This window comes from Apodemus sylvaticus, chromosome X (genome assembly GCF_947179515.1).
Source record: "Apodemus sylvaticus chromosome X, mApoSyl1.1, whole genome shotgun sequence".
Classification (NCBI taxonomy): domain Eukaryota; kingdom Metazoa; phylum Chordata; class Mammalia; order Rodentia; family Muridae; genus Apodemus; species Apodemus sylvaticus.
In genome coordinates, this window is record NC_067495.1 from 66,089,917 (window position 1) to 66,117,704 (window position 27,788).

Consider the following 27,788-nt stretch of genomic DNA (forward strand, 5'->3'; position numbering starts at 1 on the left):
GCAAATTTATCAGCATATCATCAGGATCATTTTTTATTTTATCTTCTTTATTTTAGGCCCTTAAATCTTCCTTTCTTTTTTGTAAATAAATGTTCTTTTTCAATCATCACATTCTTGGGGAAGAACTTCAAATCTCTGAAGAAAGAAATAGAAGACCTCAGAAAATGGAAAAATCTTCCATGCTCGTGGATTGGCAGGATTAATATAGTTAAAATGGCCATCTTGCCAAAGGCAATCTACAGATTCAATGCACTCCCCATCAAAATCCCAACTCAGTTCTTCATTGAGTTAGAAAGAGTAATTCTCAAATTCATCTGGAATAACAAAAAACCCAGGATAGCTAAAACTATTCTCAACAACAAAAGAAATTCTAGGGGAATCAGTATCCCAGACCTCAAGCAGTACTACAGAGCAATAGTGTTAAAAACTGCATGGTATTGGTACAGTGACAAGCAAGTAGATCAATGGAATAGAATTGAAGACCCAGAAATGAACCCACAGAATTATGGTCACTTGATCTTTGACAAAGGAGCTAAAACCATCCAGTGGAAAAAAAGATAGCCTCTTCAACAAATGGTGCTGGTTCAACTGGAGGTCAGCATGCAGAAGAATGAGAATTGATCCATCCTTGTCTCCTTGTACCAAGCTCAAGTTCACATGGATTAAGGACCTACACATAAAACCAGACACACTGAAACTAATAGAAAAGAAACTGGGGAATACCCTTGAGGACATCGGTACACGGGGAAAGTTCCTGAACAGAACACCAATAGTTTATGCTCTAAGATCAAGAATTGACGAAGAAGACCTCATAAAATAACAAAGTTTCTGTAAGGCAAAGGACACCATCAAAAGGACAAATCGGCAACCAACAAATTGGGAAAGATCTTCGCCAACCCTACATCCGACAGAGGGCTTATATCCAATATATACAAAGAACTCAAGATGTCAGACTCCAGAGAGCCAAATAACCCTATTAAAAATGGGGGTACAGAGCTAAACAAAGATTTTTCACCTGAGAAATACTGAGTGACTAAGAAGAACCTAAAAAATGTTCAACATCCTTAGTCATCAGGGAAATGCAAATCAAAACAACCCTAAGATTTCACCTCACACCAGTCAGAATGGTTAAGATTAAAAAACTCAGGAGACAGCAGGTGTTGGCGAGGATGTGGAGAAAGAGGAACACTCCTCCACTGCTGGTGGGATTGCAAGTTGGTACAACTACTATGGAAATCAGTCTGGTGGTTCCTCAGAAAACTGGGCATGATGCTACAGGAGGATCCTGTTATATCACTCCTGGGCATATACCCAGAGGATTCTCCAGCATGTAATAAGGATACATGCTCCACTATGTTCATAGCAGCCCTATTTATAATAGCCAGAAGCTGGAAAGAACCCAGATGTCCTTCAATGGAGGAATAGATACAGAAAATGTGGTATATTTACACAATGGAATACTACTCAGCTATTAAAAACAATGAATTCATGAAATTCTTAGGCAAATGGGTGGAACTGGAAAATATCATCCTGAGTGAGGAAACCCAATCACAAAAGAACACACATGGAATGCACTCATTGATAAGTGGATATTAGCCCAGAAGCTCCGAATACCCCAGACACAATTCACATATCAAATGATTCCCAAGAAGGAGGAAGGAGAGGGCCCTGGTCTTGAAAAGGCTTGATGCAGCAATGTAGGGGAGTACCAGGACAGAGAAGTGGGAGGGGGTTGATTGGGGAATAGGGAGAAGGAAGAGGGCTTATGGGACTTTCAGGGAGGGGGAATCAGGAAAAGGGAAATCATCTGAAATGTAAACAAAGAATATATCTAATTAAAAAGTAAATAGATACTACTCAGCAATTAGAAACAATGAATTCACAAAATTTTTAGGCAAATGGTTTGATCTGGAAAATATCATCCTAAGTGAGGTAACCCAATCACAAAAGAATACACATGGAATGCAATCTCTGATAAGTGGATATTAATTAGCCCAGAAGCCCTGAATACCCAAGGCACAAATCACATAACAAATGACTCACATGAAGAAGTATGGAGAGGGTCCTGATCCTGGAAAGGCTTGATCTAGCACTGGAGGGGAGTATCAGGACAGAGAAAAAGGAGACAGGTGATTGGAGAATGGATGGAGAGAAGAAAGTTTATGGGACATATGGAGAGGGGGGATCTGGGAAAGGGGAAATCATTTGGAATGTAAACAAAGAATATAGAAAATAAAAATATTTTAAAAAAAATCAAAAAAATGAAGAAAAATGTTAAAAAAGTAGATATGTGTCAATAATAAAAAAATCTTCCTTTTCTTTTTCTAAATAAATATTCGTTTTCAATCATCACATTCTTGGGTGATCGTATTCCTTTTTATACACCCTGATTAGGAGATCGTACTATACTTAGTTTTTTTCCTATTTTTGAACATTATTATTATTATTATTATTATTATTATTATTATTATTTTGGGATTTTTTTGGACAGAATTTCTCTGTGCAGCTTTGACTGTCCTGGAAGTAGCTCTGTGAGCCAGGATGCTCTTAAACTCAGAGATCTTCTTCCTTCCTTTGCCTCTCAAATACTGGCATTAAAGGTATATGTAACCACACCCAGCTCTATTGTTAATTTTAAGTGTGCGTGTGCGTGTGCACGCGCGCGCGCGCGCGCGTGTGTGTGTGTGTGTGTTGTGCTGAAGTCTAGGCAGGAAGTTAGGGCAGGAACTCAAGACAGGAATTTAAAGATAGAAACCACGGCTTAATGGCATTTGCTGGCTCATTCACAGGCTCATGCTTCGCTATGACCTGTGAATATATAGCCCAGGACCACTAGCCTAGGGACAGTACTACGTACAGTGGACTGGATCCTCGCATACCAATTAGCAATCAACGTTGTCCTCCATTAGACATGCCAACACTTGACTTTTCTCAGTGACAAGTTGTGATCTGGAAGTATTGAATTAATTAAACCCTTTCCTTCCCAATTTGCTTTTTTTTTTGTTGTTGTTGTTGTTGTTGTTGTTTTTTTTGGATTTGGTTTTTTCAAGACAGGGTTTCTCTGTGTAGCCCTGGCTGTCCTGGAACTCACTCTGTAGACCAGGCTGGCCTCGAACTCAGAAATCCACCTGCCTCTGCCTCCCAGAGTGCTGGGATTACAGGCGTGCACCACCACCGCCCGGCTCCCCAATTTGCTTTTAGTTGTGGTGTTTATCACTGCAACAGAAAACAAACTAGCACAATTAGGAACCAAAAATACAAATTAAAACAATGTTATGGCTCATAAGGACTCACCTGTCCTTGAGGAGTTATATGCAATTAATAGTTGGTGGGGGAAGGGAGTCATATTTCTCAGTGATGTAAGCACTGGTAAGTTGCCTTTGCTCAACTGGCATGACAGGAAACATGATGCAGGAGAAGGAGCTGAAAGTTCTGTGTCTGGATCTGCAGGCAACAGGGAGAGAGACACACTGGGCCTGGCTTGAGCTTCTGAAACTTCAAAGCCCACCCCCAGTGACACACTTCCTCTAACAAGGTCACACCTAAGTAGTGCCACTCATTGGTGACTAAGTAGTGCCATTCCCTGATGACTAAGTAATGCCACTCCCTGGTGATTAAGCTTTCAAATATATGAGCTTGGGGGGCTTAAGTCTACTTAGTGTTGCTTGTTTGTAAATGTGCTCAGGGTTGACCACTTGTCATTAGACAACCTATCAAGGGGCTCATCTCTACAGAAGACTGATTTGCCCTCTCTCAAATTAGCTCCTGATGGAGAGGTGACTTGAGGATTTGGTCTTTATACTGGTTGGGTTTTGTCAACCTGACACAAGCCCAGAAATACCTGGGAAAGGGGAATCCCAATTGAGGAACTTCTCTCCATTAGATTGGCATTTTCTTGATTGCTAATTGTTGAAACCCACTGTGGGTGGTGGCATCTCTGGGCAAGTGGGCCTGGGCTACATAAGAATGCTGGCTGAGCAGCCCTACAAACAGTGTTCCTTCATAGTCTGTGCTTCAGGTCCTGCCTCCAGGTTCCCTTTGAGTTTCTTGCCTTGGTGAGACTTGATGATGGACCTGTAAGAATATTTCTGCCTCACCCCTAGTTCCTTCTGGTTAGTGTTTTATCACAGCAACAGAAAGCAAATTAAGACAGTCTTGTAGGTTTCTTTTGGCCACTGTTTTAGGGAAATGATCAAATTGTGTTCCCCCAAATGAAGTAAATATAGAATAACTCAAGGAACCCCATCAATTAGGCAACAAAATATGTGGTGGATAAAGAGTCAAGGGTCAGGTAGCAGAGTTGGGCATCCTTTTTTTTTTGTTTGTTTGTTTTTGTTTTTGTTTCTTGAGACAGGATTTCACTGTGTAGCCAAGGCTGTCCTGGAACTCACTCTGTAGACCAGGCTGGTCTCGAACCCAGAAATCCACTTGCCTCTGCCTCCCAAGTGCTGGGATTAAAGGCATGTGCCACCACTACCTGGCGGAGATCTGGGCATCCTGATCCCATGGTTTAAGCATAACTGGGACCTTGAGGTCTGGGTCCAGGTACAGAACAGGGTGGTTTGCAATACCAAGACACGATCTGGGTGAGCATCCCCAAATGAGCCTACACAGCAAGAAACTCAGGAGAATGTATGGTGGGCAGAAGGTGAATGCTCCCTTCTTTGTTTTTTTTGTTTGTTTGCTTTGTTTGTTTGTTTTTTGTTTGTTTTGAGACAGGGTTTCTCTGTGTAGCCCTGGCTGTCCTGGAACTCACTCTGTAGACCAGGCTGGCCTCGAACTCAGAAATCCTGCTGCCTCTGCCTCCCAAAGTGCTGGGATTACAGAATGCTCCCTTCAAGACTGCGTTTTTTGCAATACACATCAAATAAGACATTGGTACATTTGACATACACCTCCTTGCCCGCCTCCTTCACCACGCCTGAAAAAAAAAAAAGAGAACGAGAGAAAGTTTGAAGAGGAAGGAAATGTCTCATGTCCTAAGACTTTAGAACAATCATCACTGGGTTTTTAAGAGTGCTAAAACAGAATGTCATTGTTTAGCGAAGACGAACAGCTGTGCCATGTGCCAGGAGCTTCTGAGAGGTAAGTTGAGCTTTCTTGACTTGTTTCCATTTTAGCAGCATACAGCAAACAAGGGAAAAATGTCCAATTTTTGTTTGAGACAAGTCTCATATAACCCAAGCTTGCCTGCAGCTCTCTATAAGCCAAGGATGATCTTGAACCACTGATCTTGGGCTTCAATTCACTGGGATTTCAAGCAAGCATCACCACTTCTGTTCAAGAATTTTTTTTTTTTCAGTTTTTTGAGACAGGGTTTCTCTGTGTAACCCTGGCTGTCCTGGAACTCACTCTGTAGACCAGGCTGGCCTCGAACTCAGAAATCTGCCTGCCTCTGCCTCCCAGAGTGCTGGGATTACAGGTGTGCGCCACCACCGCCTGGCTAAGAATCTTTTTTTAATTCAATGTAAATCACTTCATGACTCCTACCATAGGCAGTAGTAGTATTGCATCAAAGGGAAGTGACATTTATTGTCTTGTTACTGCAAAGTCCCTGTTCCCTGGTGCTTACACTTTTTAAAGTTGTCATTGTTGTTGTTGTTGTTGTTGTTATTATTATTATTGGGAAAAGGGTCTTATGAGGTCCAGGTAGGCCTCAAACTTGCTCTGTTTTGAAGATCACTTTGAACTACTGTGCTTTAAAATATACTCATATGTTTTCTATAATAGCTTTCCAATGTAGCATATGAAAGTTTATTTTATTTTTATTTTAGTAAGCATTTTAAAACTGTAAACTTTTCTTTGCCTTTTTATTGTTATTGTTGTTTGTTTGTTTGTTAAAGACAGAATCTCACTATATAGCCCTGGCTGGCATGGAAGTGACTATGTAGACCAGGCCAGCCTCAAGCTCCCTGAAATATACCTGCCTTTTCTTTCAGTGCCTTAAAGTGCTGAGATTAAAGTCATGGGCCACCGTTTTACGTCAGAGTCTAGCCACAATAGCCTGGATTGACCAAGAATTTGCTTTCTGCCTTAACTAATTCTCTCTCTCTCTCTCTCTCTCTCTCTCTCTCTCTCTCTCTCTCTGTGTGTGTGTGTGTGTGTTTCTGTCTCTGTGTGTCTTTCTCTCTCTTTCTTTCTCTCCTCTGTCTCTACCCCTCCCTCTAACCCTCTCCCTCTTTTCCTCTACCCCCCCTCCCCCCTATAGAATGCCAGGCTATACTCAAACTCAATGTGTAGTCCAGGGTGACCTTCAACTTCTGATGCTCCCTCCTCTACCTCCCAGGTTCTGGTAATAAAGTGTGAGCCACCAAGCCTGGGTTTCTTGGTTCTGAGAATGGAACCCAGGATTTCACACATGCTAGGCAAGTGAGCACTCTACCAACTGAGCTATGGCCACCATTTTTCTAGTGCTCATTGATAAGGCTTTGCTATACTTCAGAGGTGCCTGGCCCAAGCAGTTATGTGAACGGGACAGAATTTCAGGCAGAAGTGGCCTTTGGAGAGCACACACATGCATATCTATGTTTTCACCCTCTCTGCTGAAGTGGAGGCTTGAATTTGAATGGCAATCTCATGCATCCCACTTACTAGCTGACTGCCAAGCTAAGTCAGGCTAAGTCTATGGCCTTCCCTTTTCCACAAAACCTGATGGAGAATTATGTGCTAGAACTGTAAGCTGTGAAGTTCTAAGCAACTATGAGCCTTCCCCCTCCCTAGTCAGCGAATTCCACAGACCGTGGACTCTGGCAGCGAGAATAGTGTATCCCTGAGATCCTGGCCTTGGAATTTGAGACAAGAAGAGCCTTGAATCCAAGAATTTGCTCCCATCCTGGACCTCGAAGAAAGAAAGGGGGAGAGAAAGAGAGAGGGGGGGAGAGGGAGAGAGAGGGACAGAGAGAGAGAGACAGGGACAGAGATAAAGACAGCACTCCATGGGCAGTAATAGAAGCATCCTCTTAACTCCACAGAGAAAGGCTAGAATTGTTATAAAAGTAGTAAGGTATTTGTACTTTCAAAGTCATAGAATGCTTTCACTGGAGACTCACAGGGTACTTCACGGACAGTGGGGGTGGGCATTAATTACTTCAAGGCATGACCACTGCCAGCGTGAGTTAGAAGTTTGGAAAAGAGTCAAGCTCTGCTTCTTAAAAAAACATTCCTCAGGACTCCTTCCCACAGCTTTAGCTTCACAGTCCCTTATCCCCTGCCCATTTCAGGAATGCCTTTGATGGATGCTGGAAAAATCAATGGGGTCATGGATCTACTCAGAAAAGAAGCTCAGGAATGTTCCCAGGGCGTGATAAGCCTTGTAAATGGAACGACAGCAGGCCTCTTTTGAATTCAGCATATCTCTAGCCTGTTTCGAAGTGATTGCTGATGGGTCTGTGCAGTTTGTATTAGATAAGCTTCAATGAAAGCCACAGGTCAAAGGTTCCTTGGTGGACCAGAGCTGCCCTTCAGACCCAGTGTTAGGAAGGGTCCAGTCTTGAAGGAGGAAAAACTGTATTTCCAAGTCTGTGGCTTGAGGGGTGTGTGTGTGTGTGTGTGTGTGTGTGGTGTAAAAGAGAGAGACAGACAGAGACAGAGAAAGACAGAGAGACAAAGAGACAGAAACAGACAGAGGGGCACTGTGGTGATGTTGTGAGCATATTTTTGTCTGTGGTGAGTACAAGACTGAGAATGGTGTGGTAACTTACCATAGGCACCACTCCTGTTTTCTTTTGGTGCAGGGACAAACTAAGAAGGCTATGGAGATTGCTAGGAATCTAGGCCAGACTCACACAGGTAGTGACAGATGTTGAGAATGTGCCCCCTGCCACTTCCCCAGGCATCAATGTGACCAGGAAACAGATCAAAAAGCAAATCTTGGGCCCTCTCCAGAACAAGTGACAGTAAAAGTCCAGGGGTGGGGTCCAACAACCCGCGGCCTAGCAAGCCTCCCAGATGTGAGCTGGAGTCGCGCTCAGGTTTGAGAATCCATTTCTCTGAGCTTCGTTTCAATCTTGTCTGCATATATTCAGGCATTTGTTTTAAATCCACACCCTGCAGAGGGACCAGAGGATTAAGAACCACAAATGCATTCTGTTCGTGAGGGCACATTTCCTGGTTTGCTTTCTACTGCTGTGATAAAACACCATGATCAAAAGCAGCTTGGGGTGAAAATGGTTTATTTCAGTTTAGAGTTCTTTCTTTCTTTCTCTTTCTTTCTTCCTTTCTTCCTTCCTTCCTTCCTTTCTTTCTTTCTTTCTCTTTCTTTCTTTCTTTTTCTTTCTTTCTTTCTTTCTCTTTCTTTCTTTCTCTTTCTTTCTTTCTTTCTTTCTTCCTCTTTCTTTCTTCCTTTCTTCCTTTCTTCCTTCCTTCCTTCCTTCCTTCCTTTCTTTCTTTCTTTCTTTCTTTCTTTCTTTCTTTCTTTCTTTCTTTCTTTCTTTCTCTCTCTCTCTCTCTCCCTCCCTCCCTCCCTCCCTCTCTCTCTCTCTCTCTCTTTCTTTCTTTCTTTCTTTCTTCCTTCCTTCCTTCCTTCCTTCCTTCCTTCCTTCCTTCCTTTCTTTCTCTTTGTTTTCTTTTCTTTTGTTTGAGCCAGAGTTGGTTTGTGTAGCCTTGGTTCTTCAGGAACTAGCTCTGTAGACCAGGCTACCCAGGATCCCCTGCCCACAGCACTTACAGTGGCTTGGGCCCTTGGATATCAATCATTAATCATTAATCAAGAAATCCCTTTAGACTTATAGGTTTTTGTTTGAGGATTAGACAGTTTCCTAGCTCAGGACCTGCCTCTGGGCTGGATCAAAGCCTATGTAGGGTGATGCTTGTGCTTAACAGAGAGGCTCAGGGATGCCTCATGTCCTCTTTTTCTTCTCCTGCAAAGATTAGAAACAGCAGTTGGCTCAAATAAATCCCATTACATGTATATGTTATGGTGTAGGAATTTTATTCAGCTATACAGAATACACGAATGTTGCTTGCAGGGAAAAAGATGTAATTGGAGATGATTATATTAAGTGAATTAAGTCAGTTGGACCAAGAAAGAAAATACCATGCTTTTCCTCATTTGTGAGCTCTAGATTTTATAGTTACATAAAATCATGTATGTGTCTAAATCATGAAAAGAGAAGTAAAACTGCCTAGCTGAATTGGTGTACCAATAGGAGGGGTGAGAAAATAGAGGCTGAAAGGGATTGGGGTGAACATTCTCAAAGTACTTTACTGCATGAAAATGTCCTTCTGGATGAAACCCAGTGTCGTGTACAATGAATATATAACAGTGAAGGAAGGAAAATCATGAACCTGGCAAAGAAAATAATGAAGTGCTTTGCCATCCATCTTGGACAAAGATGTGGAAAAAGAGCCTTTGTAGGAACAGTGGATATTTGGTGGATGTGGTGCTACTTGGCCTTTGATCCCACTACTTGGGGGACAGAGGCAGGAGGATTTCTGTAAGTTTGAGACCAGCCTCATTTACATAGTGAGTTCCAGGACTACATGTATTATACAGAGAGATCCTGTCTCAAAAAAAAAAAACAACACAAAAAGAAACAGTGGCTAGAGGACATAGTAACTATGGCCCCTGAGCCTTCCTTGTTGCAAACTAGGCATTGCGAATATGTAGACAATTATCTTAGCATTCACCATTAAAACATCTCCTTCCACTCGAGTATCATTTTTACCTTACTTAAAAAAGTAAATAATGGGCTTGATAGATGGCTCTGTGGTTAAGAGCACTAGTCGCTCCTTCATTGGACTTTGGTTCAGTTCCCAGTACCCACAGTGGGTACACACAACTGCATGTAACTCCAGTTCCAGGGCATCCAATGAAACACACACTTTAAAAAGAAATGAGATACATTTATGGAACTCTAAAACTATTAGCATGTTCCACCAAATCCTGTCTCATTTCTTTCAAAATGTCTGCACTAAAAACCTATTTTAGATTTCTTTAAATTTATGTGTGTAAATGTTTGGCCTACATAAATGTCTGTGTACCACCTGCATACCCGATGCTTGTGGAGGTCAGAAGAGGACACTGGATTCATTAGGACTAAAGTTAGACGGTTTTGAGCTGCTGGTTTGTGGATGCTGGGAACCAAACTCAGGTACTCTGCAAGAGCAGCCAGTGCTCTTGACCACTGAGCTATCTCTCCACCCCCTGTGTCTGCATTGTTTTATCACTGCTATCCAGTCACACGTGGTCACCATGAAGTAGGGCTGGCAAACTGCATCACTCAGGGAGATACTGGCAAGGTTATGGCCAGATTCAGATTCTCTGTCTATAAGGGTGTAATACAAATCTCACAGGGTTGGAATAACTATTGAGATCTTGCATGACAACACTTGTGCACAATACAGGACAGTAATAAATAGTGTCTGTATGTGAAGAACATCTTATCACACAAAGCAGTGCATGTTGAGAGCCAAGGGAGATTATGAAATGGGATGACTGTGCTATTGGCATAAATCTCGACATATTGTGTCACTCTAAATGTCTTCCTTTCCAGAACCTTTCCCTTGCTTGTGGTATGTGTCTTGGGGTCCAGCTATGATTCATGGTTCTCTGCTTTCTCTGTTTCAGGGTGTCCAGATACTGATACACACTGGGCTTGAAGGGTGAAGCAGAGTCCAGAATGAGTGGGCTCTACAGGGTCATGGTCCAGCTGGAAGTGAGTGTGAGTGGGTGTGGGGGAGGCCCTTCTCTGCAGATCTTAATTCCACAGTTCTTTTAGACAAAGGCCTTCTCCAACAATCTCCACTGAAATAGCTCTCTGAGACAATCTTAGCTTGTGCACATACTTTCCATGGGTATTTCTGAGTTGAAAATGACTATATATGAACTTAGGAGAGCAGGAAGGGGTTCTTCTTAGGGTGACATTTCCATTGGCTAGAGTTTACAGTTCTAGGAATGCCTCATTTGTATGTTGAGACAGTCCACAAATTCCAGGTACTCACAGGAAGGGTTCTTATTTGGAAAAGAGGAAGTTGAAATTTTAGGTCTGCCAAAGATGATTTGACCTTCCCTAGGCAGAGAGTATGGGAGGTCAGGCTCCCCAGACAAAGTCAGAGAAGGAGAAGCCTTGCTGGTAACTGGAATCCTCCATTTTGTGTCAAGCTCAGAAGAGCTATCCAGTCATAGTAGACTTCTACCTTAATTAGCAGGGTTTGCCCACAGACACCCTCACTAGGAGTTAGTGCTCTACTGAAAGGAAGTTGTTTTACACACCACTTAGATAAATAAGTAGGGTAGGTGACGTGGATTGTGTGTGCAGAATGAACTAACATGAATGCATGGGTCCAAAACAGCTTTATGGTCTCATACTAATACCTCGACTGTCTTGGCACTTGGTTCCCCTCTTTCAAATTGAGAATTATGTTATTCCTGTTGTAACTCATAGTCTATAAATAAAATAGAGATGGCAGTCTGTAATATCTTTTAGCCTATGTACAGGGTGACTAAGATGTTGCAACCAATTGCATCTTTGTTAGTTCCTGGTTTTTTTTTTTTTTTTTTTTTTGGTACCCTTCCCATACTCGGTGTCTCCGTTTGGTTGGTAGATTGTGGATAGGCATCCTTCATAAGGCATCTTTTCTCTTCTTTTTGTTTACAACATAATTGTTTGAGTGTGTAATCTCAGAGATTGCCCATTTCAGGCAAACCCTCTAATGTTTTTGTTTGTTTGTGTTTTTTTGCTTTTAAGATTGGTCTAACTAAATCACCCAGGCTGGCCATGAACCTACTCTGTAACAGGCCTTATGCTTGTGGTCCTCCTGTCTCCAGCCTCTGAGTAGTTGCGATTATAGAGATATACCATCATCAGATCAAGCTAAGATATTCTCCCATTATCCGCAGCATGTTTTAGAACCCTGAGCTGTACTAATGACACTGTGCTTACTGGCATTAATCATTTTTACATTTATCCCATATAATGCGTGTTAATTTCTGTTTGTAGAAAATCTAAATTAAAAGTGATAGGCTTGAGTTGATGAGAAAAGGCTACAAGAGCCAGGCCAGGAGAAACCACTGAAGTCTATAAACTACCTCCAAGTACTGTGGGCTCTCAGGCCCTGCTGTGGAGTCTCAGAATTCCTCTGCTTATATTAGGGCAAAGCATGCTTTAAGATTTTCATGACCTTTAAAAATCTCTCCTAGATTTGTGACTCTGTACTTTTTCTTTGCATTTATTTGTTTATTTGTTTGTTTATTTATTTATTTATAGACAGGGATTCTCTGGGTAGCCCTGGCTATCCTGAAACTCACTCTGTAGACCAGGCTGGTCCTGAATTGTTTTTAGAGACAGGGTGTCACTTATAATCACAAGCTGTCCCGAAACCACTCTGAGGACTGACTTTGGACTTATGCCTCCTGAGTACTGCCAGGATTATAGGCCTGTATTATCATCATGTCTGCCTGTTGAATTTTAAAGCCGGATTAGAAGAAAATCTCAATGTTTATATATATCTAGGTTTAGGGTCAGCGAGTGGTTGATCCCATGATAGGTTTAACCACAGAATTAGAAAATCTTTAACTCTGTTAGGAAAGGAACTAATTGTGGTAGTCATGTTGAGCATGTCTTTGTGGAAATTTCACAATCCATCTTTCCCAAGCTGGGTTTTCCAAGATCACCTATACAAGTCAAGGGCAATGGTGGATTATGGCCTGCTTTGCCTGAATCGTGCTTGCACTCTTTACTTTCCCACATAAAAGCAGCTGACCCAGCCAGCTTCTAGCATGGGAAAGATACAGCGCCAGAAGCCACATCTGCTCTGAAAAGTCCCAAGTGACCGGAACAAAGGAAACTGCTGTTTTCTAGATCAGCCTGTTGTACAAGCCATGAAAGCCAAATCTTCCTGGCCTTGGTGAGCTTCTGTCCTACTGCCCAGTCTGTACACATCCTCAGCTCTCATCACACGAGCAAAACTTCCTTGGTAAACTGGACAGTGGTTTCCAGTCCTACCCCTTGGGTTTTGCTAAAATGGCCTAGGAACTTAGAGATGGCTCCCACCCTGGAGCAATGTCAAGGGGACCTCTCCAGCCCCTCCACCACACAGAATGATACTTCCCCTGCTTTTCTTTTGTTCCTGGTGCCTCAGTTCGCTTCCATTTTCCTATGGGAAGTTCTCCTTAGCACTGACATATGAGACAACCTTTGGGCTGTCCGGTACCTGGGTAGATCTATGTTCATGGAAAGCTTTTACACTGAGTTAACAGTTATTAATGATTGAGTCATCATAATTTTCTTTACTACATTGATTGATTGATTGATTGAATGTGTGTGTGTGTGTGTGTGTATGTGTAACTCATGCTCATGCATCAGGACATATGTGTGTAGGTTAGAGGACAACTTGCTGGAGTTAATTCACTCTTTCTACCATATGGGTCCAGGCATTGAACTCAGGTCATCAGACTTGGCAGCAAACATCCTTAACCCACTTAGCCATCTCCCTGGCCCTATTGATTGGGGTATTTGAGATGGGTTCTCATGTAGCTCAGGGTGACCTTGAGGTCACTATGTAGCAGAGGCTGGCATTGAGCTTCTGGTCTTCAAGCCTACACCTTCCCAAGTGCCAGGATTAAAGTTGTGTGCCACCATGCTGAGAAAGGTTATCAGTTAAGTTCTAAATGAACAGATGAGGAAACAGAGTGAGACCAGTATATAACCTTAGCACATGAGGTAAATCACAGAGCTGGTATATGAAATGAAGTTGTGCTGACCTCAAAGTTGAGCTATGTCAGACAGATCATGTTGGCCCAACAATCTGTGACTGTTTTTCCTTGCTTTCGAGGAAATGGATGGGCTGAACAGTTGTGGTGCTCTGAGATTTTAGAGTTTAGAGAATTTTTTTAAAAGATTTACTTGTTTATATAAGTACACTGTGGCTGTCTTCAGACACTTGGAAGAGGGCATCAGATCCCATTACAGACAGTTGTGAGCGACCAGGTGGTTGCTGGGAATTGAACTCAGGACCTGTGGAAGAGCAGTCAGTGTTCTTAACCACCAAGCCATCTCTCCAGCCCTAGAGAATGTTTTTTAAAAAAATCTAGATAATGCTGCTGAGGTGTTGCATTGGGACACACCTTATGCTCAGTCCCCTAGTGGATCAACATAGGGAGAGTCAAGATGAAAATCCAATATTAACATTTTGTTTAAAAATCAACATGCCCTAGTTTGTTTGTCATGGTGGCACATGCCTTTTTTTTTTTTTTTTTTTTTTTTTTTTTGGTCTTTGGGGACATTGGATGCTATTAAAGCCCTAGTTCCGACCTAATAAAGACTGGCAATCACTGAGAACCTATATCATGTCCATTCCATTAACGTCCCCTGAAGTACCACAAGTGGCGATTCAGTCTTTCCTATATGGAACTCTGAGAGACATTCAAGATTCAAGCTCTAGTGGCATCTCTGTATTATTTGCTAATGATGCATGGGAATCTCTAGTATCTCAAAATGAAGCATGTAATAATACTAATACAAAACTAGACTGCAGTGCTAGAGAGATAGCTCAGCAGTTAAGAGCAGAGGCTGCTCTATGAGAGGATCCAAGTTCAGTTCCCATCACCCACACTACAGCTCACAACCTGTAGCTCCAATTTCAGGCACTTACATCACACACACGTGCTTGCAGGCAAAACACATTAAAAAATACGTTTAAAAAGTAGGCTGGGGACTGGGGAGATGACAAGCCATGAGGTCCTGAGCTCACATCACATCCCTAGAACTCAGATGAAATGCGGGGTGCAGTGAAGGGACAGAGACAGGAGGATCCCTGAAACTCATTGGCCACCCAGCCCTTGTCCAAATGGAAAGATACCAGTGACCAACCTGTGGCCTACACACACACACACACACACACATACACACACATACACACACATATACACACACACATATGTATGTACATGTGCACAAGCCCTTACTCATGTGCACACACACAAGTAAGTACACACAAACCACACATACAAAACATCTACACAACAACAACAACAAAAGAAAAATAACAAGTAAGTGTAGGTTCTTTGCCCTTCAATTAAAACTTCTTATCCTGAGGTGAAATTTTGAGACTTTAAAAGAAACAGATTGGAATTTGGGTACAAATTGCAGGCCCAGTCTCCTCTGTGCCAGCACTGCAGTGAATATTGTTTAAAGCCTTGGCTGAGCCATTCTCTGGAAAGACTTGCTTAGTTTGGCAGTTTCTGCAGTGGGAGCCTTACACACCAGAGCAGCATTTTTTGTTTTTTTTAATCAGGCTCTGGAGATGGCAGAAGCAAGCTCCTCCCTTTCCCGTGTGGATTTGACAGGCAGGTTTAGAAGCCTATTGCGTCTCCAAGCAGTTGCAGTCCCATAGGGAGCAGAAAAGAGTGACTGTCTAAAGGCCAGCGTGCAGCAGACACAGAAAGACTCCGCAAGCCCCATAGGCACTGAGCCCAACCGAGAATAGAATCTGTGGGGTGAGACTGAAAGCACTTGCCTTCCTGTTTACCCTGAAAATGAGCTAGCTCATATGTTCTGTTTGCTCATTCTTCCCCATTTCTCACGTTTATTTTGCTCCTTAATTGACTAGTAGAGGCCAAACCCCAAGTGTGTGTGTGTGTGTGTGAGTGTCTGTGTGTGTGTGTGTGTGAGAGAGAGAGAGAGAGAGAGAGAGAGAGAGAGAGAGAGAGAAGTCGAGCTAGCTATGCTGTGTGTGTATGTGAAGGTCAGACAACAACCTGGAGGAGGAGGAGGAGGAGGAGGAAGAGGAGGAGGAGGAAGAGGAGTCAGTTCTCTTACTAACTATGTAGGTTCCCAGGATAGAACCTAAGCTTTGTGGCACCACCTCTACCCGTTGAGAAAGATCTCTGACACTAAAGCACCTATTCTGGAGGCAAGGCCTAGTTTTTTTTTTATGTAGCCCTGGCCATCCTGGAAATTTGCTCTGTAGACTGGGCTGCCTGGACCTCAGAGAGATCCTTGTGCCTCTCTGCCTCCTGTGTACTGGGATTAAAGGTAGGTGGCACCACGCCAGGCCTGCAGCCATTTTTAAAAAGCAGAGTCTAACTATGCAGCTCACGCTCTCCTTAGCTCATGGTTTTACACGGCGCCACTATCTCTGGCCACACGGTTTTTGTTTGGCTAGGTTTTGAAAGGGGGGGACGAGTCACATAGCCCAGGCTCTCAGGCTCAACACTCGCCTGAGATTAGCTTTGAACTCCTAGTCTTCCTGCCTCTACCTGCCAAGTGCTGGGATTCGAGGCATGACACACTACCTCCTGCTCACTGCCTTGGGTTTTTTTTTGTTTGTTTGTTTCTTTTTTGTTTGTTTGTTTGTTTTCGTGTTTTTTTCCCTCTCAGGCTCAATGTGCTCTTGGTGTAGCATGTTGTGCTAGGAGAAACTGAAGTGTTAGGCTTGGACATTTCTAAGCAAGGGTGGACAACATTATGAGGCAGTTGAAGTCCGTTTCTCAGGTCTCTTTCTTGAGACCAGGCCTCCCTATGTAGTTCAGTTTGGCCTCAGCCTCTCTGGGGCTGGAATTACAGACGTGTAAGTCTAAGACCATACCAGGCATCCTTACCTTGTTTTTAATGTCACAGCTGGAAGGAGTTGGTTTTCTTCCTTGTCCTTTCTAAAATTCCTGCCATCACACACTGTCGTGGCAGGTGTAGGGGCCAGCGAGTAAAGGCACTCGCTGCCAAGGCTAAAGACAGGCTGGGTTTAGTCCCTGGACCCACATGGCGGAAGGAGAGAAAGGAGCTCTCACATTGTCTCCACATTGACTTCCACATTCCAGCTGTGTTACACTTGCCTGCACAAAGCGCATGCGCGCGCGCACACACACACACACACACACACACACGCTCACACACACACACACACACACGCTCACACACACACGCTTACACATGCTCACACACATATGCACACTCTAAATTAGATTAAATGAATGTAATGTTAGAAAGCCAGCTGAAAGAGCCGTGCCTGTGAAGCCTGGCTTGCTCCCTGCTTCTCCTATCAGAGCGTTGGGATCTCACCTGCTGAAGCCAGGCCGCTTTAAAGAATTTTCTTTGTGTCCCCGACAGGCCTTGGCTTCCTGCTGTGGCTTTGGCTCTTTGTCTGCTTCTGCCTCCTCTACCAGCCGCGCTTCAGGACAGCTCCACAGATGATACTCCCCTCTCTGTCCCTCCCAAGGCAGGACAGATATTTACATGCTTAGATCAGATTTTGTGTTTACTCTTAGACTACTTTATGGCTAGTGTCCTTTATTTTCAATATTCTTGTAGCAAACACTGGTAGATTTGACGGCTTACACAGCTGTCCTTTGTCTCTGAGAACAAAGAGCACATTAATCTGGCAGTGTCATCTTGCTCCACCCAATTTCCTCTAGCCACACTTGTGCAATGTGGATTTACTGCTTTCTCTCTCTTCTCCATTTCTTCGACCTCCCCTCCTCCCCTTCCTCTCCCCTCCCTTACCCTCCCTGCTTCTTTCCCCTTTTTCCTTCTTCCTTTTTCCGTCTGAGTCGCCCTGGCTGTAATCCTGCTTCAGCTCCTGACTGCTGGGATTATATGCATGGTCCACTGAAGGAGTATAAGGATGATGATGAAGTAGGGGGAATATATAAGGGGTTAGGTGAGTTAGCTGAGTGTGGCTAGGCGGCGTGGGGGAAGGTGTCCGGGCGGGCCCTTGCCCGGGCACCTCTGCCCCTAAGGGACCACACACACACAGACATGGTATAGAATAGAGTTTATTCAGAATAGGGGATGGGAGTTAGTGGTAGAGAGGGAGAGAGGGAGAGAGAGAGGAGAGAGAAAGAGAGAGAGAGTGTGGAGGCGGCCGGCCATGACCACGTGGAGAGGGGGGAAGAGCCCCAGGGGCAGAGAGGTAAGCGTGTGGGAGAGCGGTGAGCAAAGAGAGAGAGGAAGAGCAAGTAGCCCTTCTTATAGTGGGCCAGATCTCTGGGGCGGGGCATACCTGGCTATTACCAGGTAGGTGTGGGGTGGAGCTTACACAAAACCCCAACATCCACCATGCCCAGAAAAGTTAAATTCTTTGGTTTGGGAGAGCCTTGGAACTCAAACTCAGGGTCGTGGGCTCCATCTCTGTTTCTTCACTTCTTGCATTTACTTTGATAAGTTTCTCCTCTTCGTTCTGTTCCATTCCTTTTTTTTTTTTTTTTTTTTTTTTGGTGTTTTTGAGACAGGGTTTCTCTGTGTAGCCCTGGCTGTCCTGGAGCTCACTCTGTAGACCAGGCTGGCCTTGAACTCAGAAATCCGTCTGCCTCTGCCTCCCAGAGTGCTGGGATTACAGGTGTGGGTCACCACCGCCCAGCCATTCTGTTCCATTCTTGTTACCTTAAAAGATAAAAATGCCTTAAAAGCTGGGCATAGTGGTGCGTGCCTTTAATTTCATCACTCAGGAGTCTGAGGCAGGAAGATTACCATGAGGCAACCTGGGGTGCAGAGTGATTTCAGGATAGCCTGGGCCCCAGACTAGGACCTTTTCTCAGCAACTACAGCAGCAGAAATGCCCTCAACCTCTCTTCCTATCAATGAATTAATTTATTTAGTTCAGTCTGGTGATTGCTTTCTGGTCCAGGGGTTTCCAGATACTTGGCAAGTATTCATATACTTGGCACAGACTGCAAAGTAGCAAGGAAGATATCCAAAGGCAAAGTTAAAATACAGATTAAATATGGTGCAAGAGAGCAGCAGTTTCCTTGAGTTAGAGTACTCAAGGGCCCCTGGCTGTCACCTGGGGTCTTTCTCGATGAGGTTTAGGAGGAGGTGTTTGATTACCACAAGTGATTCTATTTTGATTGAAAGCTTTGGATAATGTAAGCCTTTGTTCACTGCACATGTAAATCCCTGTGATACATCTGCTTTTAATCACATGTATGACCAGCCACATGTAAGCATAAGATGGTAGGCAGAGGATCTTTCTTGAAAATTCATTCAGAAGGCACAGTTTGCCTTACTACAGAAACACCTCACTCCAGTCCAAACTTGATTGGCCCATCTCTTCTATTTTAAGAATGTATTCTTGAGGGCTGGAGAGATGGCTCAGTGGTTAAGAGCACTGACTGCTCTTCTGAAGGTCCTGAGTTCAATTCCTAGCAACGACATGGTGGCTCACAATCATCTGTAATGAGATCTGACACCCTCTTCTGGAGTGTCTGAAGACAGCTACAATGTATTATATATAATAAATATATTTTTTAAAAAAAGAAGAATGTATTCTTGAAAAAAGACAAAAAATCAAAAACAAGCAAATGAGAAGAATGTATTCTTGGCACTTTTGAATAGAAACAGCTCTATTTCCATGTCCTTTTTTTCTTTTCTGGTCAAAGTAAACTATATCTGTCATCTAAAAATTAGGAATAAGGCCCGCGAGATGGCAAGCCTGGCAATCCATTTGAATTTGGCCCATAAAGTGGAAGGAGAGAACTGACTCCAAAAAGTTGTTTTCTGAACACAACACTCAGTACTGAACACAAGCAACTCAAACCAGCTCTATAGAACAGCAGATCTAGGAAATCTGGCACCTTTTTGGTTTCCCTGGAAACAGTCACCCCTTCCCCAATCTTAAAAATTAAGAATGGTAGGAAATTTTCCTGACGTGATATTTGTCAAACACTACAGCAAATAATAATTAACAAGAAGATTCTAGATGTCATCTCAGTGGCTAAGAACATACTCTATCACTGCTATAATATAATGATAGAATCTGTAATCGATTTTTAGGGAGAAAGGCATAGAAAATGAGAAAACTTAAGAAGGAAAAGTGTAATTTCTGTTCCTTGCTAAAGGCATAATTGTTAATAGATAAAAATGCAATCAGTATAGTGGTGAACACCATTAATTCCAGCACTTGGGAGGCAGAAGCAGGTGGCTCTCTGTGAGTTTCAGTTCGAGGTCAGCCTAGTCTACATAATGAGTTCTAGGACAGCCAGGGCTATAGAGTGAAACATTGTCTCAGGAGGCAAAAAGAAAAAAGAAAAAAATGAACAAACAAACACAAACAAAAAACCCCCAGAAAAAGTAATTAAAAATTCTAATGAAATCAACATTCACATTTTAAAAATTAAGAGAATTCAGAAAGCGTGTTATATTTATGATCAATATCAGTGAACATTCCGATCCTCTTGTATCAAACTAGTAAATAAGAGGAAACACAGAGTCCTGAAAATAACAAGATTTAACTGCTTCCAGGAGACAGCACAGAAAACAGTGTAGAGGGCACAAGGTCCCTTTTTCCTCGCAGATAAGCGCTGGGGGAAAGGAATGTCAAACACACAAAGTTGTCTCCTCAGCAAGGACATATTTACTCGTTTTCCACCCAGAAGCTGGGTTTGGATGTAGGTGATAACCTGTTGACCTGTGCTATCTGGAGGGCCAGGCCACACCTGAATCCCCAAGATTTTTATGGTTTTTGTCCCAGACTCTTCTTCCCCAGACCTTTATCATGAGCATTGTTTCTCAGCCAATAAAACCCTTCCTTATGGGAGATGTCTCTTGTACTTTACAACAGCCTGGGTAACCCCTGTGCTATCTGGAGGGCCAGGCCACTCTGAACTCCCATAGACTTTCATGTTTATCTCAGTCATTTCCCATATGTTGAGCACTGTTTCTGAGTCAACAGAAGCCATCTTTATGGAAGAGGTCATATACACGTTGTAAGGTGTAAACATATAAACATTGCTTTAAGTTTTATTGTACAAACCAACTTTTGTTAGTTATCATGAGGAAACATTCGTTTTCTGTACTGTACTTAAATATACCTAAAATAAACTAAACTGCCCAGTATCAGACTCAGAAGTTTGAACCAGTACAGGGTAACTTAGTCATGGGAAATTGGATTTCCTTCTTTGTTCATGTGGCTTGTTGCCCTGCCAATTGTGGTGTTTGCAGAGACTCCCACAAAACAGCATCTTAAAGAGCCTATTTTCATATGTAGTCTATCATTGCAGGGAAATATGGGCAGCATGAACTGGAAGCATCTGATCATATGACACCCAAGTCAAGAGCAGAGAACAAATGCTCAGCTTGCTTTCTCTGCTCTTATAGGATTCTGAGCCAACCCCAGGGAGTAGAGCCACGTACTTTTTAGGGTTAGGTCTTCCCATCTCAACTAATGCAATTAAAACAGTCTCCCACAGATATGCTCCCAGGTTAATCTGATCTAGACAATCGTTTCTTGAGACTTGTCTCATTCAGTTCTATATTATTTTGGGTTGACAATTAAACCAACCAGTACACCATATTGTTACCAATTTTTTTCTGTCAACAAAGGATAAACAATGTTAAATTATAAATTGCAGAATACATTTAAATTATTGACAAAGGATTTTTGTTTGTTTGTTTGTTTTTTGGATTTTTTTTTTCGAGACAGAGTTTCTCTGTATAGCCCTGGCTGTCCTGGAACTCACTCCATAGACCAGGCTGGCCTTGAACTCAGAAATCTACCTGCCTCTGCCTCCCAGAGTGCTGGGATTATAGGCCTGTGCCACCACCACCCGGCTGACAAAGGATTAACATATAAAGAATATAAAAGAATACTCACAAAAGATTTAAAAAGGAAAAGAAAGAAAATGAAGATTGGAGATAAACAAGCAGGGCACTGAAAGACAAGCTTCCAAATATATAGCAGATTTTCAAAATCGCCAGTCCTCGGCTATTGTGGCCCTGCATCTCACTAGTCAGGGCATCTTGCTCAAATTGTTTCAGTTATCTCAATCCTCCTCCTCTTCCTCCTGTCCAATGCCCCTTCAGCTCAAGGACAGAGCTTACTGAGTCACCTCTGCCTTTATTAAAAACAAACCGTGGTGAAATGGTTGATCACTTGGCCTCACTCACATTGAGGTAGCAGTGACTTGCATCACAGGTGACATTTCATTCCCACAACCCATTCAATGCATCTGCAATGATGGCATTTCTAGTTCCAGCCCATAAGATAGGGAGCATGTTTTGTTGTATGGATGTAAGAGGAGGATAAGGGGACTTCCTGATTATCATACTAAAATAAATGGTACACACTATATTGCCTCCTTTGGCTCTGCATGATGAGAATTTTGGTTGCAGAAAAAGCAGCAACCTTCCTTGTTAACACAGAGAACACTCTGGAAGTGGGTTTTGAAAGTTAGTGTTGGACTGGGCATAGTAGTACCTTTAATTCCAACAAACAGATCTCTCTGTATTTGAGGCCAGCCTGAGCTACAGAGTGAGTTCCATGACAGCCAGGGCTACACAGAGAGACCCTGTGGGGGTGGGGTGGGGTGGGGTGGGGTGGGGACAAAACCAAATCAATCCCCAAAACCCAGATTGATGTTGAGATTGAGCTTTTTTGTTTCCTTGAAGCAGCTATAAAACACTTATTAGGAAAGAGAAGTTTCAACGAAACACCTTTGTTTTTCCTTGCAGCAAAGTCCATACGTGAAGACCATGCCTTTGACCATGAGCATCCTATATGAGAAGGGATTTTCTCCCTGGTTGTAACCTGGATGCCTAAGGCAGTCAAGATGAGTGGAGGCAGTCTTGTGCCATCTCTACAGCTCCTGTTCGTGGTAGTAGGACTTTCTCTACTGTCTCTGGCAGAGACATATGGGTTCAACAAGTGCACACAGTATGAATTTGATATTCACCATGTGTTTTGCATTCGGAAGAAGATCACCAACTTGACAGAGGCCATTAGTGACATACCTAGATATACTACTCACCTCAACCTTACACACAACTACATTCAAGTCCTTCCTCCCTGGAGCTTTGCTAATCTGTCTGCTCTGGTGGACTTGAGATTAGAGTGGAACTTAATTTGGAAGATTGACGAAGGTGCCTTTAGGGGACTTGAAAATTTGACTCTGCTGAATTTAGTGGAAAATAAGATTGAAAGCGTGAATAAGTCCTTTGAGGGCCTGTCCAACCTGGAGACCTTGCTCCTGAGCAACAATCAGATCAGCCACATTCACAAAGACGCTTTTACTCCTCTGGTCAAATTGAAATATTTGAGCCTATCTCAAAACAACATTAGCAATTTTTCTGGTATTCTTGATGCAGTCCAGCATCTTCCGTGCCTGGAGCACCTTGATCTTACTAACAACAACATCACATACTTGGACCACATCCCTAGGTCACTGGTTTCTCTGACCCACCTGAGTTTTCATAGGAACAAACTAACCGAGTTAAACTTCTCTGCTTTGTCATTGCCTAACTTAACCAATCTAAGTGCTTCCCAGAACGGCCATGGAATCATTCAGAATGTGTATCTGAGAACTCTGCCCCAACTTAAAAGCTTGAATCTGAGTGGAACGGTGGTGAAATTGGAGAAACTTTCAGCCAAACACCTGCAGAATGTAAGGGCTATGGACCTCAGTAACCAGGAGCTTAGACATGGTCACTTAAATATGAAAACTGTTTGTGACCTCCTCGGAAACCTACCCATGCTAGAGACACTGTTTTTTCAGAAAAATGCCACCAATGCAGAGGGAATTAAGCATTTGGCAAAGTGTACCAGGCTCTTGTTCCTCGATCTGAGCCAAAACAGTGACTTGGTTCATCTCAATGACAGCGAGTTCAATGCTCTTCCCAGTCTCCAAAGACTGCATCTGAACAAGTGCCAGCTCACCTTCATCAGCAACAGGACCTGGGCTTCCTTGCAGAACTTGACCATCCTAGATCTGAGCCACAACAAGTTTAAAAGCTTTCCAGATTTTGCATTTTCCCCCTTAAGGCGCTTGGAGTTTCTCTCTCTTTCAAGAAACCCCATCACAGAACTCAATAACCTGGCCTTCAGTGGGCTATTTTCACTGAAGGAGCTCAACTTAGCTGCATGTTGGATTGTAACAATTGACAGGTATTCCTTTACTAAGTTTCCAAACTTAGAGGTCTTAGATCTTGGAGACAACAATATTCGAACTCTCAACCATGGAACCTTCCGACCTCTGAAAAAACTCCAAACTTTGATTCTCTCCCAGAACCGCCTAGAAATCATGGAATCCAACGCATTTTCTGGTCTCACTAACCTGCGTTACCTTGATCTGATGTACAACAGCTTGTCTTATTTTCATAAACACCTTTTCTCGGGCCTTGAAAAGCTTCTGACTTTGGAACTTGGCTTTAATAAGATCACATATGAAAGTACTAAGACCCTTCAGTATCCTCCATTTATGCAGCTCAAGTCTTTGAAAAAGCTCAACCTAGAAGGACAAAAACATGGGATTCAGGTTGTTCCGAGCAACTTTTTCCAAGGATTGAGTAGTTTGCAGGAGTTACTCTTAGGAAAAAACCCCTCGGTATTCCTGGACCACCACCAGTTTGACCCTCTGATTAACCTCATGAAGTTAGATATCTCAGGGACAAAAGATGGAGATAGAAGTCTCTATTTAAATGCTTCCTTATTCCAAAACCTCAAAAGGCTAAAGATCCTCCGCCTTGAAAATAACAACTTAGAGTCGTTGGTTCCTGGCATGTTTTCCAGCTTACAGAACCTCCAGGTTTTTTCTTTAAGATTCAACAACTTGAAGGTCATTAATCAAAGTCATCTGGAGAATCTGAAATCATTGATGTTTTTTGATGTCTATGGGAACAAACTTCAGTGCACCTGCGACAATTTGTGGTTCAAGAACTGGTCAATGAACACAGAGGAGGTCCACATTCCCTTCCTCCGCAGCTATCCCTGTCAGCAACCAGACAGCCAGAGCTTACTTATAGATTTTGATGATGCCATGTGTAATTTTGACTTAGGAAAGGTCTACTTCTTATGTTCCTTTAGTATGGTCCTCAGCACCATGCTCTTCTCCTGGTTCAGTGCCAAAATAATTGCATCTCTGTGGTATGGTTTGTACATATGTAGGGCCTGGTACCTCACTAAATGGCACAAAACGGAGAAGAAGTTCTTATATGATGCGTTTGTCTCTTTCTCAGCCACTGATGAGGTGTGGGTATACAAAGAGCTTGTTCCAGCCCTAGAAGAAGGCAGCCAGACCACCTTTAAACTCTGTCTTCACCAACGGGACTTTGAACCAGGCACTGACATCTTCGAGAACATCCAGAATGCTATAAACACAAGCAGGAAAACCTTGTGTGTGGTCAGTAACCACTACCTACACAGTGAATGGTGCCGGCTTGAAGTCCAGCTGGCTAGCATGAAGATGTTTTATGAGCACAAGGATGTCATTATCTTGATCTTCCTCGAAGAGATTCCGAACTATAAGCTGTCCAGCTACCACCGACTGAGGAAACTCATAAACAGACAGACGTTTATCACTTGGCCGGACAGCGCTCACCAGCAGCCACTCTTCTGGGCTCGCATCAGAAATGCACTGGGCAATGAGACTGTGGAGAAAGAAAATACACATCTAATTGTTGTCGAGTGACTGGAGTCTTACAGTCCCAAATTCAGCTGCATAAATGGTGCCCTAAATAATTGTGTCAAGCACTTTGACTAAATGAACTCTCTCTCTCCAGGGACAAATATTGTTTGGATAGTGTTCATAAGTGTGTGTGGGGGGGGGGTACTACTTGGAAAACTTTCAGGAGCAGGATCCCACAATTATGGGACTGGATCTGCAGAAGGAATTCCAATTTTATTAAGGAGAGGACTTGGAACACCAGTCACCTGAACTCTGGGGAACAGGAAGGTCTTCGCATGTGTTTGAGATCTTTTCTTGTGTTGTTTCTCCAAATCAGTTGCGGTCATGGGAGATTGCACTTGCTGTGTATTCAACCTGCCCCAAGATCAAAACTTTCCATCTTGAAGGGAAACTTCCTATGACAGAGGTTTACAGGGAGGAGACCAACAGGATGCTCTAAGGAGAGATTGAAATATTCCACCCTATGGGGAAGCTTGTTAAGACAGGAGGTAAACAACTCAAAATAGTTTCATGAAGTTCCTGAAACTGACTAGGGACTAGGCCCTTCCCTTCCCTTCCAAGTGTATATATAACAGTAGAGACTGCTGAGACCCTCGGATAAGCCTAGCTGCCTGGAAGAAGCAGAGAGCAACTCTGATGCCTGGAAGACATACAGACCAGCTGAGCCAGCAGGAGAGGACACTCTCCATCTTGTTGAGCTGCCTGCAGCCTGTGTAGTGTGCTCCAGGCTCCCAGCGATTGTGAGCTGTCACCCATGCTGGAGTGGTCTTTAGTGATACAGCTGTCTTTGAATCATTTCTGTTCCTGTGAGTAACCTCTCACCCATGCTCTTGTAAATAACCACAATCAAAATCATTGGGTCACCAAGTTGGACTTTGATGGTATCCATATTTTGGTTTATTGTCAGTTCCGTGTCTGGAGTAAGTAGACATTTGTTTGTGTCTCCCCGTGTCACATAAAAACAGAAACAACAAAACAAAGATGACCCAACAACAACAACAACAAAATGACATTAAAAATAAGTAAAAGAAGAAAAAGAAAAGCAATTGTCTCCCGCAAGACTCCGGTTTGTGACTGATGCCCCAGGCACACAGCCATTGGAGTTTCAAACCTATCTTAAGATGTCTTGAGGGACTGTAGAGATGACTCAGCAGTTAAGAGCACTGACTGCTCTTCCAGAGGTCCTGAGTTCAAATCCCAGCAACCACATGGGGGCTCACAACCATCAGTAATGGGATCGGAAGCCCTCTTCTGGTGTGTCTGAAGACAGTGTGCTGTACTCACATACATGAAATAAATAAATAAATAAAATTTTAAAAAGACATCTTAAGATGGCATTTCTATGAAGTCTGTTTTGCCCAAGTAGGCTGGCTGGTATCTTCTGCAACTCTTCCTGCTCTGCTAATCCATCGAGCCCACTTCTTCAAGCCTGATAGATCTATTACAAGCACTCTCCCCAGTTCTTGTGCTCTGAATTGAAGAAAAAAAAAAACTTATGGAGTCTCATGACAACGGAAACTATAATGGAAACTTCACATGGATTCCAGTAAAAGGACCAGTCCATGTTGTTTCCAGTACCAGTACTAGGACTTGTTACTGGTTTTCTGTTTTGAGGTTTCAGAACCTTTCTCAACTGAATGTTCTTACAGTTGAACTGGGACTTGGCTTTGGCATTAGACAAAGGGACCACGACATCTTACTAGTGGCGGGTGTTTTGTTCAAAAGTGCTACAGATTCCTGTTGTATGTGATACCTTAGGAACCTAAATCAGATCAGCTTACAGGGGACAGTGCTGTCTATTTCAGACAGTTTTCCCAGAAGGAGATTTCTCCTAAGTTGCTGACCTCCTTCCAGTTCCCCCTTATCTACAAGATGCTCCGAGCAGCTTCTTGAGGAAGAGACTTGAAGAAGACACATTTTTTTTCAATTGGGATAACAGGCTTGTATTTCAATATACCCTAGTCAAGCCCCCAAGTAAATGGTATTATAACCAACCCCAGTCCTTTCTACTACTTACTAAAACAAAAAAAAAAAATGTCCTTCTCCCCCCTTTTGAACTGAATTCTCATAATGTAGCTCAGACTGGCTTGGAACTCAAGATCTTACTGTGGCTTCATAGTTTCTAGGATTGCAGGCATGCACCACCATATCCATCCTAGTTTCTACTATTTTTATACATAAAGAAAAATTGGGGACAGTGGACCATGTTGATCACCAATAATGTACCCATTGAACCAACTGGACCTTGGGAGCCTGAGACTCTGCAGCTACTGGGCAATGCTGGGCACTGTAATTTTGCTGAAACCAGCCACACCCATTCTTTCCTGATCTTCTGTCAACTCTCTTGGGGTGGAGTAGCTCTTGAGTAATGGAAGGGACGTGCAAGCCTGTGTTCCTCTTCTGGTCTTGGGCAATCTTTACCTGTCTGGTTGATCTGGCCACTGCATGACTGCTCTCT

The 27,788-nt window shown here is 43.1% G+C and overlaps 1 protein-coding gene across 3 annotated transcripts; it reads left to right on the forward strand.

Moving 5' to 3' along the window:
* Positions 1-4,948: 4,948 nt before the first annotated feature.
* Positions 4,949-27,324, forward strand: LOC127674800 (toll-like receptor 13). Of its 3 annotated transcripts, none has more exons than XM_052170528.1 (3): positions 4,949-5,085; positions 10,568-10,661; positions 22,383-27,324. In XM_052170528.1, exon 3 carries the CDS (start codon positions 22,463-22,465, stop codon positions 25,331-25,333), a length of 2,871 nt encoding a protein of 956 aa, XP_052026488.1. In that variant the 5' UTR covers positions 4,949-5,085; positions 10,568-10,661; positions 22,383-22,462; the 3' UTR covers positions 25,334-27,324. The 3 variants fall into 3 exon arrangements, with proteins under 3 accessions (XP_052026488.1, XP_052026485.1, XP_052026487.1); XM_052170525.1 differs by having other exon boundaries at positions 10,568-10,655; XM_052170527.1 differs by lacking the exon at positions 10,568-10,661.
* Positions 27,325-27,788: the final 464 nt, after the last annotated feature.

Bases quoted from the DNA above. Each gene is read 5' to 3' on its own strand.
- LOC127674800 (XM_052170528.1), top strand. From the start codon at position 22,463: ATGCCTAAGGCAGTCAAGATGAGTGGAGGCAGTCTTGTGCCATCTCTA.